Here is a 14702-nt window from a genome sequence, read left to right on the forward strand (position 1 = left end):
CTTGGGGAGAAACTTAAGCCAATCAGTTTCTTTCAACTCAGTGTGAAAGTAGTTCTTAATTGTGACAGAGTTTGGGACTGATTGTAGGATACTTAAATTGTGAGGCATTTTTGAAAGATTGAAGAGGTTCATGTTCCATAATTCTAAGATTTTAGTTGATTCTGATTCCTGACACATACGTAGGCTTTGTGGAACAGTAAACCAGCAAGGATTTCAGACCAGAAACAATAGGAAGGTAACAGCAGCATGAAAACTGGATTATTCAGGAATGGTTTTGTTCTTGGCTTTTTTTCAGTATAAAGGTGTCTGTAATGTTAAGTATTTGAAAAAGCTACATTCTGTATTTCAAAGCAAGTCTTACCGAACACCTTATTGATTAGAAATGTGTGTGTTACGCTAAATAATGCACTGCGAGATCCAGACTGAAGTATAACAGATCAATAGATTCACAAACCAATGGTTTTCACCAAGTTGAATATTTTGTTTTGCAGGACTTGTAAATATGTCAGAATGGTATAAGGGTGAAGATATTGTTTTATTCCACATTAAATGTAAGACATTAGTTGATGAAAACAAACATTTCTATCTTGAAGTTTTTCAGGGTTTCACTCACAGAAATAATGTGCTTACATCAGTAATCACACCAATAAAATTTGCCCAATTTGAGCTCCCCTAAATCGTACTTCTGTATGTGGCATATATAATTGTAATGATGTCCCCATTACGGAAAAATTTAAAAAAATGCTTAGCTAATTGTAGAAGTCAGAAATCAAGAGTATAGGATCTGACTTCCAGGAGCATTTGGGAACTGAAATATCACTCTGAATTTACAACTATTAATATAAGCCAGGGTAGTACATTAATAAAGAAATTAATGGAGCCTCCACCCCTTTAATCTTTTTTTGAGAGTGGTCACACTTCAGAAAGAGACCTTCTGCAGAAAAAACATCAGTAAGCTTGCTCTTCTGTATACTTATATGGACGAAGAGAGCACATATTTAATTTAAAATCAAAACTGAAAATTGGAATTCTGATGGCATTTTAGCTCTGCAATGTGTGTCAAATTATCTGAATAGCCTGCTATATATTATGAGGAGGGATTTAACAGAATCAGGCTTTGTAGGGTCTTTCTCTGATAATGGTAAATAGATGAGAATGTGGGGGTTTTGAGAATTTTTCTGACAAAGACACAGAAGCAACTAAATCTGTCATTTTGCTTTTATGTCTTGATTTCTACAAGCACCTCACCACCCTTTTATAAATGGCATCAATGTTGGTAATAAGTCAGAAGTAATAAATATGGTCATGTAATAATAACTAGCTTAGCGGTAGGCACCTGATGACAAAATGAGTGACAACTAATGCAGTATCTGTGTTCCCTAATCTGTTATGCAGATGTTGAGGTCATAATTGACGCCAAATGACTGTAGAACTGCTTTGCCCCAAAGACTTCTATGAACTTTCCAAACCCAGAGAATAAAGTAAGAAATTTTGTGGCAAAATGATTTTTAACATTCAGGGAGGATGCTTTGAACAAGAGCTGTGTTAGTGCTTACTCCGAGGAAGTTAGTACCACTTTCTTCCCAAAACAGTTGCTAAGACTCTGTCAGCCCAGTGCTTTGCAAATGGCTTTTATCATCTGTAAGGGGTGTAGGTTTTCTGTTTTTTATTTGGTTTTGGGGGGAGTTGTTTGTTTATTTTTAGGTCATATCACTTGTTCCTTTGTGAAATGCTGTGATTAGACCTAGATAAGGTTTAAATAGACAAGACAGGCATAATCTCTGTTTTATGTTCTGACAGCACGCTTTCAGGACCAGTCTTAAGTCTGAAGCCACTCTTCTCTGGTTTTATGAAAGTAAGACAACAATAAACATGTACCCAATCTTTTGCAGTGAGAAGAACTTGTCTGTCTAGATGAAGACTATCAGATTCATGAGGCTTCTCAGCATTTTAAATATCTCACTTCTTGAGATTTTGCAGATTCTGTGGTCAAGAATAAAAGCTTAATCACCTCTGAAAGTCTCAGTTGCAAACCAAATGGGATCATTGGCACTTGTATTCCAGTTTGCTTTCCAGAAGCATCACGTATCAGAAGTCATCTTTGCACTCTGATAATCTGCTATACTAAGATAGGGGATGATCAGCCATTTTATCAATGGTTAAGGGGAAAAGTTTACTAAAATATTTGCATAGGTGATGGGCACTTTTTTTTTTTTAACAGCTGCCAAGGATCTTCCTTGAGGGATTCACTTTTTGCAGTTTTCTGTTTCCAGGTGATGAGTAGTAAAGCAGATCATCTGCTCTGAGAGACTGGGATAGTGTGTCTGTAGTAACTTCAGAGTCTGAATGGTGGACGAGAAAGTAGCCTGAACTCATACACAGTGGATATGTCTCCCTTGAGCCTCATTTTATTTCCCGCAGTTCTGTTGTGATGCTGTAGGTAATTGTTCTAAAATTGCTGGAACTGAATTCTTAAGCACTGAAACAGTTCCTAAGCAAAGATGTTAGGTTTGGAGTACTCTGTCATTAAGGGGCTGTTAACAAGCATTTCTTTCAACTGGTTCCATAAGAAACACTGCAAAATTATCACATTCTCTATTGCCAACATGTAGAAATTAATTTACGTCACCAACAGAGTTAAAATTCAGAATTTCATGGCTGTCTGTTATTAAAAGGTTAAGGAGGCATGAGGGTAGTTTTCCTGAAGTTGTGTTGCCAATGCTGTTTAATATGTCTTCTAAAGTTAATGCCATACCATTCATTTTGATATATGCTCATTGTTACTTGAAAGACAGGCAGGCTCTTTTACCATTGTATTTTCATATTAAATGACTGGATTAAGCATTCCTTCAAGGTTTCTGGTTAATTTATAGATCATAATCATATATAAACCACTTAGTATGAAAGTAGTCAGAAGGTGCCATTAACAGAAATAAAATCTGTTGGATTCAGTGCATTTTAGAAAAGCCTTAAAAATGAGAAACAGCGCCTGTTTTCTCCTTTTGGACTTAATATTATTTTACACAATCTTGCTTCTGAAATGAGATCATAGATACCAGTTATATATGTGATCTTACTTAATATAAAAAAAATGAAGTAAACATTAAATCCAATTGTAGTAGGTTTTGTGACCTTTGTCCGTTTATAGATGAGTGGATTATTAGGATGTGGACTGACTCTTTTGCATGAGATTTCTAATAAGAATGAATAAAGTTATGTAATAGAGTACAGTTCTTTTTAAGTATTGTCATACTGAAACAAGAAACAAATCTTCTTTAGAGGTGGTTACAGCAATATTTTAAAGTAGCATTAAGTGCTTTGACTTCCACAGATGTTCTTTGCTTTATCTTTGTTACCTACCGGGCTTCAATCTTTCAGCTCTTTGTTTTACCCAGAGTTATGTTGTTAGGGAGCTTACATTTATTTCTCTCCATCAATGTTTTATTCATTATTTAAAATTATGTACTTCTACACATCTAAACATCTTCAGTAGAAAAAAGAAATTTTCTGTGCCATAAGGTATTGCAGGGCTATAACAATGAAACAAAGCAGCACATGTTTAGTAATTTTAAAAATATGTCAATCATTTCTGTGTTTGACTGTATTAATTTACATTTTTGTCATCTATGTTAGAAGATTTTTTTTTAATGATGTTCTGTTTTTCACCAAACAGCTTTGCTTCTACACACTTTTTCTCTGTAAAGGAAGCAAAATTTGAAGTAGCTTGATCTAAAAAGCAAACTAAGACTACAAAACAAGAATTGGGAAATACTCAGCCAAAGATTGGTATTCACTAGTGCTGATTTCCCTTTCTGAGTTTTCAGTGTGTTACTGTTCTCAATTTTTCATCACATACAATATGTGCGATCACTGCCAGCTTCACACAGCAGGTTGGAGACACTACAGTGAAGGGGGCAGATGCTTGGAGGTACTAGAGGAGGAGCTGGGTCATAGAATTCACCATCGTAAAAGACAAGGGGGTTTAGTTGTCTTAGCTTTATTTTGCTTTCCCTTAGGAAATTCTGTCACAAGTACAATGTGGCACTAATTTTAAAGGAAAGATTAAATAAACTCTTCCTTTAAAGAAAGGGGGGGGAAAAAGTCTATACTTGAACATTAGGAATATATTCAGATCTTATGGTGAAAATGTCTGCAAGTTACAGTGTTTTTCTTTTGCCCTTCCTGACATGCAGTTTCACTCACTGAACAGCTTACTATGTCTCCTGTAAATTAAATATTTCATTCTTCACACATGCCTTTTGCTTTCTGAGGACCAGAGGTTGGCTTCATAGTAGAACAAGTTAAATAGGTATTGATGGTTTTACTCAAAAATATATACATAGGGATTTGCAGAGAGAAAATTTGTTTTAAAACAAAATACCGATGCAGAATGTCCTGAAAAGGATGGATGCTTTTTAAGACTACTCTTTGTCAGCAGCTGTAAGAGTCATCCTTTCACTAATGAACAAGGAGAACATGTAGTCCTGCAAATAAGATATAAGCTTATTCTTGTCTTCTGCAAGTTTTATGGGGGGAATCTTCTGATTGTTGAGCAGATTGAAAAAAGCTTGTTAATGCTGATTCTATTGTGTTATAGCTTTTTTGTTTTGGAAACTCTGTACTTCACTGCTTTATCTCTGAATTAAATTTCTTATGCCACATCTGTGAAGATAAGCAAATTGTTTTTCCTTCTGCTAGAGGAAGTAGTAATTCTTAGTAGTGCATTTTATTCCGGAAGAAAGTGTGGAGTATAAGGCAAGGTCCAGCATCCCACAAGCTAACAAATTTTTAAAATGAAATTCTGTGTTTTAAAATAAAGATCCAAGCACTAGCTGTAATTTTAAACCTGATATTCTCTGAAAGGCATGCTATGTAATGCTATTACTTTAAAAGTTTATGGGTTTTGAGATGTTTTAATGAAAGTTGTATTACATAAATTCATTACTAATTTTGATCACTTCTTTTTATTGTGGTCTTTTATTGTTTTCTCACTATGATTTTTTAAGGGTTTTTTTGTGTGGTTTTTTTGGTGTCCCGTCCTCCCCGTCCCTCCCTCCCCCCTTCATTCTGGTAAAAATTGGAAGCATTATCACTGTAGCAAAACTGTGGGAACCATACAAATCCTCAGTATAAGGCGCTGTGCTTAAGTTCAAGAATAATGTCAAGCATCATTTAGGTCATAAATTTTTGAAAAATACTAACTTCAGAGGAATGAAGAAACCCTTATCCCAAAAGCATGTAACAGAAAGGGGCAAGCAAGAAGTTCATAATGTAAGATGAATGTTGTGAAATGGGAAGAACTCTTCATAAATTTAATAGATACTTTGTTCAAAGTGTGACACAAAATCTAAAACTGCATATGTAAATTTATTTCTAAAATAAGTAAAATGGTGAGAATATGAAATCCTTTGTAAAATATTTAAGGCAACTAAGTTTGATTTTTAGAATTTGTGAATACACTTACTTTTAAAGGTATTAACTTTTTCAGCTTTTTTGTCCAAACAATGAAATACAGAGTTCAGAATAACTTTATTTTCCTTTGAAGATCTTCTAGTTGATATGTTGGGGGTTCTTGCCAGCTACAGCATCACTGTCAAAGAGTTGAAGCTTTTGTTCAGCATGCTTCGAGGCGAAAATGGAATCTGGGTAAGCTGTGATCAGATAAAGCATTAAGTGTCATTCCATTAGAGCCTGAAGTTAACATAAATTGTCTCCTGGGACATATAAACTTGATTATTTTTTTTTTCATGTTGATTGAACATATGTTTATGAAGTATTTTTGCTAACTACTTTAGAGTTAATTTGCTGTGTTGTTTGAAAACCGTCCAGTTTCCATTGTAGCCTAGAGAGTACAAAAATGGTTGTATTGACTTTTGTGCAATTTTCTTGTGTTCACAGCCAAGACATGCGGTTAAACTATTATCAGTCCTTAATCAGATGCCACAGAGACATGGGCCTGATACCTTTTTCAACTTCCCAGGCTGTAGTGCTGCAGTAAGTTTTCAACCAAAATACTACAACTTGAGGAACAAATCAATTGCTCCTCATTTGCATTTCCTTTCATTTGGTTTCAGAAATTCTTGAAAAGGAAACGAGAGGGGATATACATGCTGAGTACAGTAGACCTTGCCTTCCATAGGTTTGCAAGGTAGTTGTAGTGTTGAGCAGTTGCACTTGTGAGGATGGAATGTCAAATAGCAGGTTTTTGTGGGGGGAAGTTATCATAAAAGTGAAACCTGAAAATTCTGAAGAACAGTGTTATTTTATTTGAAAAAAGTAATTGATATTATATAAAGCAGAAGCTTGAGGAAAATATAGGGATGAGCTTGTCCATGTCATCGGAGTTTACAGTGACAGCTTAGTCATAGATTTTATTATATTGTTTTCTTTTTGTCTGAGCTCCATCAGCTGTTTCCTTTCCCTCAAGGCAGTGATATAAATGCAGTCTTCTTTTGGCTTTACTTTTTGAGATAACTCACGGTGATGAAATTGTATTCCTTTCTAAACCTTCTCAAATAATTATTCTCTCTTTCATTCACTGCATGTACGTTCAGAAAAACCTACAAATAAATTTGAATATTGTATACAGGTTTATAAATATGATTATTAAGGCAGTAAATACAAATGCTTAAAAATGAGAAAGCCAGAGTTGAGATTCACTTTGCCATTCTGGTATGGAATAATATATGCTCATGGTAGAACTTGGAATCTTTTAAGGGGAAGTAATCCTGAGATCCCTGTCTTTTTATGCCAGTGCATGAAGGGTGGTAGGAGCTTCTCTGGGGCTGTTCTACTTGTGTTTCCTCAATAGCACTGGTAGTTTTCTTCAGGCATAAACCACCACCTCCTGTTCTTTGTGAATTCAGCTGTTGATGTGGCAGATTGCATCAGGGAAATAAACTGGCTGAAAATCACTGTTTTTCACCTGGGTTATTTTTGGCTAGATCACTTCCTTGATCTTGTTTGATATTCAGCTGCACAAACAGATGTGTCAGCAAAATGCACAGGGCAGATTGTGTAAGGAATTAATTACTGAGTTTTGAAAGAGAGAGTTTCATTTGCTATTGCTAAATTAAAACCACAGTTAACCTCTCCTAAAGGTACATACAGCAGCAAGACAGCTGTTGCAGAATATGAATGTCTGCAACAACACAGACTCCTTTCACATTTCTGGGCTTCAGAGGGAAACCCTGATGAAATGTCTCTCTTAAATTTAATTTTGTATCAAAGCTTCAAAAAAAGTTTTGCAGGGGAAGAATTTCAAATATTCCTCCCTGTCCAAAGAGGTGCATTGATTATAGTAGCATAAAGTTTCTTGATTGAAATGCACAATAGAAGTTTCTCTTGCCTTGGTTAGGATCTTGTTTCACATACTGCTCATTACTGATTGTGCGTATGCAAATATGAGTTTCAATTTTACATTTCTTGAGTAGAGCATGTTGGATTACACTGTGTGGTTCTAGAGAGGAGTCATCCTCTGAAGCGGGTCAAGGGCGATTACTTATAAAATGACCCCAAACCCAAAGCACTTCATTAGAAGAAAGAGACTGGATAGGACCTAGTTTACTAGCACTGAGTTCACGTTTTCAGGTGTGATGCGCAGTGATGACATCAGACAGAGAAACAGCATAATGATTACTTGGCATGACGAATATCAGATTGGCCCTCTTTAAAGTAGGGTGCATGCTCCTTCTATAACCAAGACTTCAGTGGCAATATGAGAGAGCCAAGAGTCTACTGGACCAGTCGGCTGATCTGCTGGTGGGAGCTGCTTCACTATCCCAACAGAAGGGCCCTTCCCAGTACTGCGTTACATCTCTGCCAGCCTGTATAAGTAGCACCTTAGTCACTCTGTTGTGGTGGCAGTACTATTCCCGGGTGTTGTTCCCGTTTGCCATCAAGCAGCTCTTTTCCTGTTTACAAACATTTAATTTCTTAAATTTTTATAATTTAAAATGTTGCGTATAGTTTCCATACCGAGGGGAAGAAACATTTTATCTTTTAGTGGTATCATAGAAAACACTGACTTTGTAAGTGACCTCTGAAGTTCTTCTGGGCTGATTTCCTCCCTAAAGAGTGCCTAACTTCAAAGTTAGATCAGGTAATCAGGGCCTTGTCCAGGGATAAAGAGTTCTCTGAAACCTCTTCATCAGTCAGCCCATAAAAATAAAATACTGAAAAATCAAATTTGTTCCCAGGCCGTCCCTTACTATTAATGTACTTAACTGAGAATGGGGGTAAAATTTTCAGTCTCTTACCCTACTAAGTGTTCAGAGGAGAAAAACCTGATAGTGCTCTTCAACCGCAGAGAACAACTTTTTTTATACTGTAGTTTTCACAGTGAATCTCTATTGTATACTATCTGTTGAGATTATTTGATCTTAATGTTTAAGTCTGCTGATGAGATGAATACTTACTGAAAGCTGAATTTGTAGTTTAATTTCTGCAGAAGTAATTTGTCTATTATTTTCTCTTAATAATGCCCATTCACAAATTTAATTGCATGTCCTCTATTGGTAGAGTTTATGTAGTTAAAAATTAAAGTATTTTAAAATAGATGGAAAATAAATGAGTTTTATTCAAAAGCACCGTTTGAAGGGGAAGGGGCAGTTATAGTCATCTTTAATATTTGAAAGTCAAAGCAGATCTGCGGATCTGGAATGCCAGGATTTTAGAAAGGCATTACCTTTAACAATACTTCTCAAAAAATTAATTTTTTTACTTACTGTTTCCACTTTTTTTTTTTCCCTTCCAGGCAATTGCATTGCCTCCTATTGCTAAGTGGCCTTATCAAAATGGGTTTACTCTTAACACCTGGTTTCGTATGGATCCGCTAAACAATATCAATGTAGATAAGGATAAACCCTATCTCTACTGGTAAGTAACTTACAACGCTGCAGTTATGGTTTGTTTTGGCTTCCTAATAACAGTTAATCTTTCTCGTTGTTTCTAGTTTCTGCCATGCTTCCCCCCCCCCAAATAGCTGCAGATTTTAATGGCTGCTTACTGTATACAAACTCTTGCAAAGTCATCTGTCCTTTTTGCTTTGCAATTTATACATTCACGGATGCAAGACGTGTGCCTCGTAGGTAAACCATAAAATCTAGTGTGGTGGTTTGTTCAGGAATTTTAAAAGATATGATTTCTTAGAGCTGTAAACTGAGAATGTTGTCATATTTCCTGTTTAAGCTTCTTGGCTGATGTCAGTACTACAAACCAAATCTGTTAGAGCGCAGTCTGCACGTTAGCTAAAGGTAATAGAAAGTAGATCTGTGAATACAAAAATGGCTCACCGATCACCTGTTCCCAAAAATGGAAGCTATATTTCATAGTACATTAATTGCGGGAGAGATAATTTTAGTTTACTCTAGGTTTGTTGTTGTGATAAAAATAGAAATAATCATTACATCCTTAATAAAGCCCTCTGGTATTTAGAAATTATGCTATAATAGTAAAAATGTTTATTCTATTGGTCAATCATGAAAAAAGTTTTTTCACTTCAGAAATTAATTACATATCTGATCAAGTATGGTTGTCTTAGTTGAAGAAAAAAAGGAATGAGGAAAATAAGGAACCTTCTGTTGTGTCAGAACATGCTGGTAATTTCTTTAGCACTTCTTCATTCTTTATGTATTTGCTATTTAGTACGCTTACCTGTTCTCATATTTTTAAAAACTGTATATCAGCTGTGCAGACAGCTTGGACATAAGCAAGATCTATCAAGTTTTAGCAACTCAGGAAAACAGGAGTAGCACAAGGAGGGAAGTAACCAAAAGTAATGTTTCCCACTTTGTAGCGATTCCAGGTAGTCTAAAGAGCAGAAGGTTTTAGTATCAGCTGAGGAGAGGACCAGCAAATGTGGTCTCAGGAAGGTACTTGTACTACAGTACATAAAAATCTTACTGTGTGTTTACTTGGAAAATGAAAATAATTCATATTTTTTCTGGAACAAATATCTGATTAAAAATAATTTAGGTTTATTCTGAAGAAAAAAAATAATACATTTTTCTCTAAATTACCATCTGGGATAATGCTTTTCCATGTGTCCATTTTCTGCTAAGTGCTATAGTTATTTTACTATGGAGATTTTTTCAAGCTGTTGGGTATAGCTATTTTTATTAGTATGATCTATATTTTATTTATTTTTTTCAGTCTGTCAAGGACAATAACAAATGCAATTATAGGATTGAACATGCATACAGGAATTTAACATGATCATTTCTTTCTCAGCCAGAATTTATGTTTCAGAATTGACAACTTTAGGTGGTGTATTTGATTTGAGAATTTGTTATTGCCTCAGAACAGGAAAAGCATACTCCAAAGTTGCAGAGCCTATGATGTATGCTGCTTTTCTTATGGTTAATAGTGTAGAAAGACCTTTAGCCTGAATGATGAATATGATTCCTTCTGATTCCAATATAATACAGAAGCAGCAATGACTTTAGGTTAGAATAACTTCAGATGTTTGATTATTTATTTTTTTATATGTGTTTTTTGCTGTGAGGTAGTTCTGATGTTTATTATGATGTGATTACAATTCTTACTGAATTCTAAGATTTTTGAGCATGCTTTTTAACGTTTTTTTTTTTGCACTGAAATAGTTTAAAATTCTCCGTGTTAAGCTTTCCTGGATATTTATGGATACTTCATATTTGTCCGTGTCAGAGGGAATTTAATTCTGGTTCCATTTTTAAGTATATTGATTTAGACCTTTCCTCTGGCCTATATTCACTTTGCTACAAAGAAGTGGTATAGCTTAGAATAATTAGAATAACTGCCTTGTATACTCAGATATCTGTCTTTAATAAACAGATTTTTCCTTGATTAGAGTGGTTGGTTTTGAACATGTGAATGAATAAACCCCACAAAGCTGTCCTTCCAGTTATCAAAGAAACCTGAATTTCTTCCTTCAAAAGAATTCTAGGTCTCACCTTAACATTATACTCTGAAGAATATATTTTTTTATTAACATACTTCTTATTAGGTACAACCATAACATTTCCATGTTTGCTTAAAAAATGTCTACTGACAGTATGATTTGCCTATAATAAGTAACTTAATACGACATCTGTTTATTAGATTGATTAGCATAAAGAGTCTAGCAGAGTAAGAAAGTATTTTTTTTTCTGAGTTTATCTTTCCCCATGGTTGATGTGTGCTTTTCTTTGTTTTTATGTTTTTTCTGTTTTCATAACCCAGGACATGCCAAAATAATCTCTTTTCCAAGCTGCAGCAACAGAATATAAACCTGGAAAGTATAGCCCCAAAACATATGGAGTTTCTACTCTCTTATTGTAGTGCATAAAGGATAACCTCTCTAGTAAGCATAGGTATTTTGCTGCACACACAGACTCTTGAGTAATCTTTGGGCATATCCGTGCTGAATGAATGATGACATATCTCACACACACACACACACGCACTTGCAAGCGCAAATCTTTAATTATAGTTCAGTGTCTCACTTTCTTATGTTACCGCTTGTTACGGAATGTATGTAAAAGGAAAGTATTTATCAAGAGTGGGAAATAAAACTTCTGTGACTAACAAGGTGGAACTTTGTAAGTGCTTCATATGAGCTGCAGAAAGAAGTCAGTTTCACAGAAATCAATTGCCAAAATTGAGGCTGTGTAAATATAAATACACATAAGAGAAACTGAATATGCCAAACTCAGAAGGAAATTAGGAACAATGCAAATACTTGTCATTTTTATATAGTGTCTTAAACCAAGCCATAATTAATAATTAAAAACAAGAAAAATATTCCAACTAAATCATCCATGTAAACTTCTTTACGCAAATTTTAGACTTTGCTACGTGGAAGGTCGAGTCACACGGAACCACCACCAAGAGAAAGATACCAAAGCAAAGATTTATTTTCTTCCAATGTGCTTTTTCAGCATGTAATATCTTTCTGTTGAACTAGGTGAAAAATGTGGCATATACATTAACTCTTTCTTCGTAGTTTCTTCTTAAAAGTCATCTGTCTTTTAAACAATCTTTATTTTGAAAGCAATAACTTAGTAGCATGCACAACTTCAAAGAGGACTCTGATTTGAAAGAGAGGTGCTGAAAGAAACGTCAGCTAGAACAGGTTCCGCAGGACCTTCTCCAGTCAGGTTTTTTAATATCTTCACAAACGGAGACATTGCATCCTCATCAGGAGACCTGTACCAGTCTTTGACCACCCTCACAATGAAAAAGTTTATCGGTTTCAGTTTGAGTCCGTTGCGTCTTGTCCTTTCAGCAGGTATCACTGAGATTTCTCGGGCTCAGTCTTCTTTACTCCCCACCCGTCGGGTAATTATACTTGTTTTCTCTTCTCCAGGTTTAACAGTCCCATATCTCAGCCTCTTCTCATGTGTCAGAGGCTTTGATCGTTTGGTCCTTTTCCAACTCAGTCTGGTATGTCCATGTCTTCCTTGTGCAGCCCAGAACTGGACGCCGTACTCCAGACGTGGTCTCTGCAGTGTTGAGGGCAGGGGAAGGGTCCCCTCCCTCAACCTGCTGGTGATGCTTTTCCTAACACAGCTCCGGGTACCGCTGGCTGCCTTTGCCATGAGGCTGAATTACTGGCCCACGGTCAACTTACTGGCCACCCGCACCACCAGGTCCCTTTCTGCAAAGCTGATTTCCAGCTGGTCGGTACCCAGCATATACTGGTGCTTGGGGCAGATCCTCCTCAGGGGCAGGACTTTGCACTTGCCTTTGTTGATCTTCGTGAGATTCTTGTTGGCCCGTTTCTCCAACCTGCTGAATGACTGCACACTTTTCTGGTATATCAGCTACTCCTTCCAATTTTGTGTCATCTGTAAGCTTGCTGAAGGTGCACTCTGTCTCACCATTCAGGTTATTAATGAAGGAGCTGAACAAGATTTGTCCCAGTATTGACCCCTGGGGTACTCCAATAGTAACTGGCCTCCAACTGGACTCATACCACTGATGACAATGCTTTTAGCCCAGCAGTTCAGTTAGTTTTCAGACCACCTCACCATCCATTTGTGTATTCTTCGTTAGTTTGTCTTTAAGGTTATTACGGTGTTGAAAGGTCTTGCTAGAAAGTCAGGATAAACATCCACAGCTTTTCATCTGCATCCTCCGAGCCAGTGGTCTCATTGTAGAAGGCTATCGGTTTGATTGAAGATGATTTCCAATTTGTAAATCCGTGCTGGCTATTCCCAATCATCATCTTAGGTGTCATCCAGGCTTTAAATGAGCGCAGAAAGAAGTGACCAGAGGCCTTTCTGGTGAGAGAGAGAGCCATTACATCAGCTTGACCATGATGTGAAAACTGATGCTTAAAAATGGAGAAGGGAAGCAAAGAAATGCTTTCATATTTGCCAGATGTGAGGGAAAACTGCTACTGTTCTGTAATTAGCTAAATGCTAAGTGCTGCTTCAACAAATGTAAGCCAATTTGTTCGTTGGGTTTTTTTAAATAATTTTAATTATCTCTGAGGATGATGTTGAGCAGCTGCTAAGTGACCGTCTACTAATACTTTTCTATTGGACCATATTGTAGCTTTCTTACCAATTACAAAATGAGTGTGACAATCCTGGAAGAAAATTAGAAGTCTTTGACATTTGCATGGATTATAAATAACAATAAGGAGAAAGTTTTGTTGCAGAACAGTCAGGTTCAAATGGTAAGATTCAGAATTCTATAGCACAAATTTTAGTATAAGCAAACCAAATCATGTGCCTAGCAGTGAATAATGGGTGCCATGCTTATGGAATTAGTAGTTACATGTTAGAAAGCAGTAATTACAGAAGGATGTTAAGGGTTATTGTAGGTAACCAACTGACCATAAACTGCTTTTTCATTGCTCTAGCTGGAAGAGCTAATGTGTTCTTTTCAAGGATAGTCTGAACAGAGAAGAGAGTTAAAAGTGATGTGATCACTTCCTGAAATCTTGGCAAAAGCATTACTGGAATGCCATTTACAGTTAAGGATTGCTACTTTTTCTAAGAGACTGTGGATAAAATCGGTACTGTTCAGAGAACACTCTAGAGTGAACTGTGCGCTGGAAAACACATTTTATAATGAAACCTTCCAAGAAAAAAAATAAAAAGTGATTAAATAAGGATGCTCTTGACTTCATGCAAAATCTGACTTTGATGGATTGTTTTATCTGAGTTCCAGTGGGTAGACAGCGAAATAGGAGACTCCAAACTTTTAGACACACAGTACTGTGGTCACTTTAACTATCACAGTTATAATAAGACACGGTATAATAATAATAATCACAGTTTAATAGATCATTGGAAAAGTTGCCTCAAAAATGAGATTTAGATTCTTTGTCATAAAGAAAGTATAAATTTAGGAATTTAGGGCTAACCTTAACTGCAGTCAACTGGGAGGTCTCCATCTTCTAAATCTCTATACTTGTTTCTGCTAAAAAAGGAGATAGGGTGACAGTACTTCTAAGTAAAGCCTGGGATTAGATAAAATCAATCCAGCTATAAGATTGGGGTTTTGGTGGGGGTTTTTTGTGTTTTGTTTTGGGTTTTTTTTAAGAGATGCTTTCTTTCAAATTGTGTATTGGGCTCTGTAAAAGAATTAGAGGGTGAACTGAGGCTCGATTGTCGTAATAGTTGGTTATGTCCTTAAAACATCCAAGTGCTTCCACAACCATTTAATGGAAGAATGGCTAAAAATTCTGAAAGAGCATTCTAAATTTTATTTTTACTGATGTGTAGGGACAA

General features: G+C 36.0%; 1 protein-coding gene across 2 annotated transcripts in view; it reads left to right on the forward strand.

Moving 5' to 3' along the window:
* NBEA (neurobeachin) overlaps nt 1–14702 on the forward strand; it is a 510633-nt gene that overhangs the window by 96419 nt on the left and 399512 nt on the right. For both annotated transcript variants that reach the window (XM_010572746.1, XM_010572747.1), the window contains exons 3-5: nt 5546–5646; nt 5899–5994; nt 8756–8877. In XM_010572746.1, coding sequence (XP_010571048.1) covers nt 5546–5646; nt 5899–5994; nt 8756–8877 — 319 coding nt within the window. The remainder of the gene's footprint in view (nt 1–5545; nt 5647–5898; nt 5995–8755; nt 8878–14702) is intronic.

The sequence above is a fragment of the Haliaeetus leucocephalus genome, unplaced genomic scaffold (genome assembly GCF_000737465.1).
Source record: "Haliaeetus leucocephalus isolate CR32 unplaced genomic scaffold, Haliaeetus_leucocephalus-4.0 Scaffold351, whole genome shotgun sequence".
In the NCBI taxonomy this organism is placed as follows: Eukaryota; Metazoa; Chordata; class Aves; order Accipitriformes; family Accipitridae; genus Haliaeetus; species Haliaeetus leucocephalus.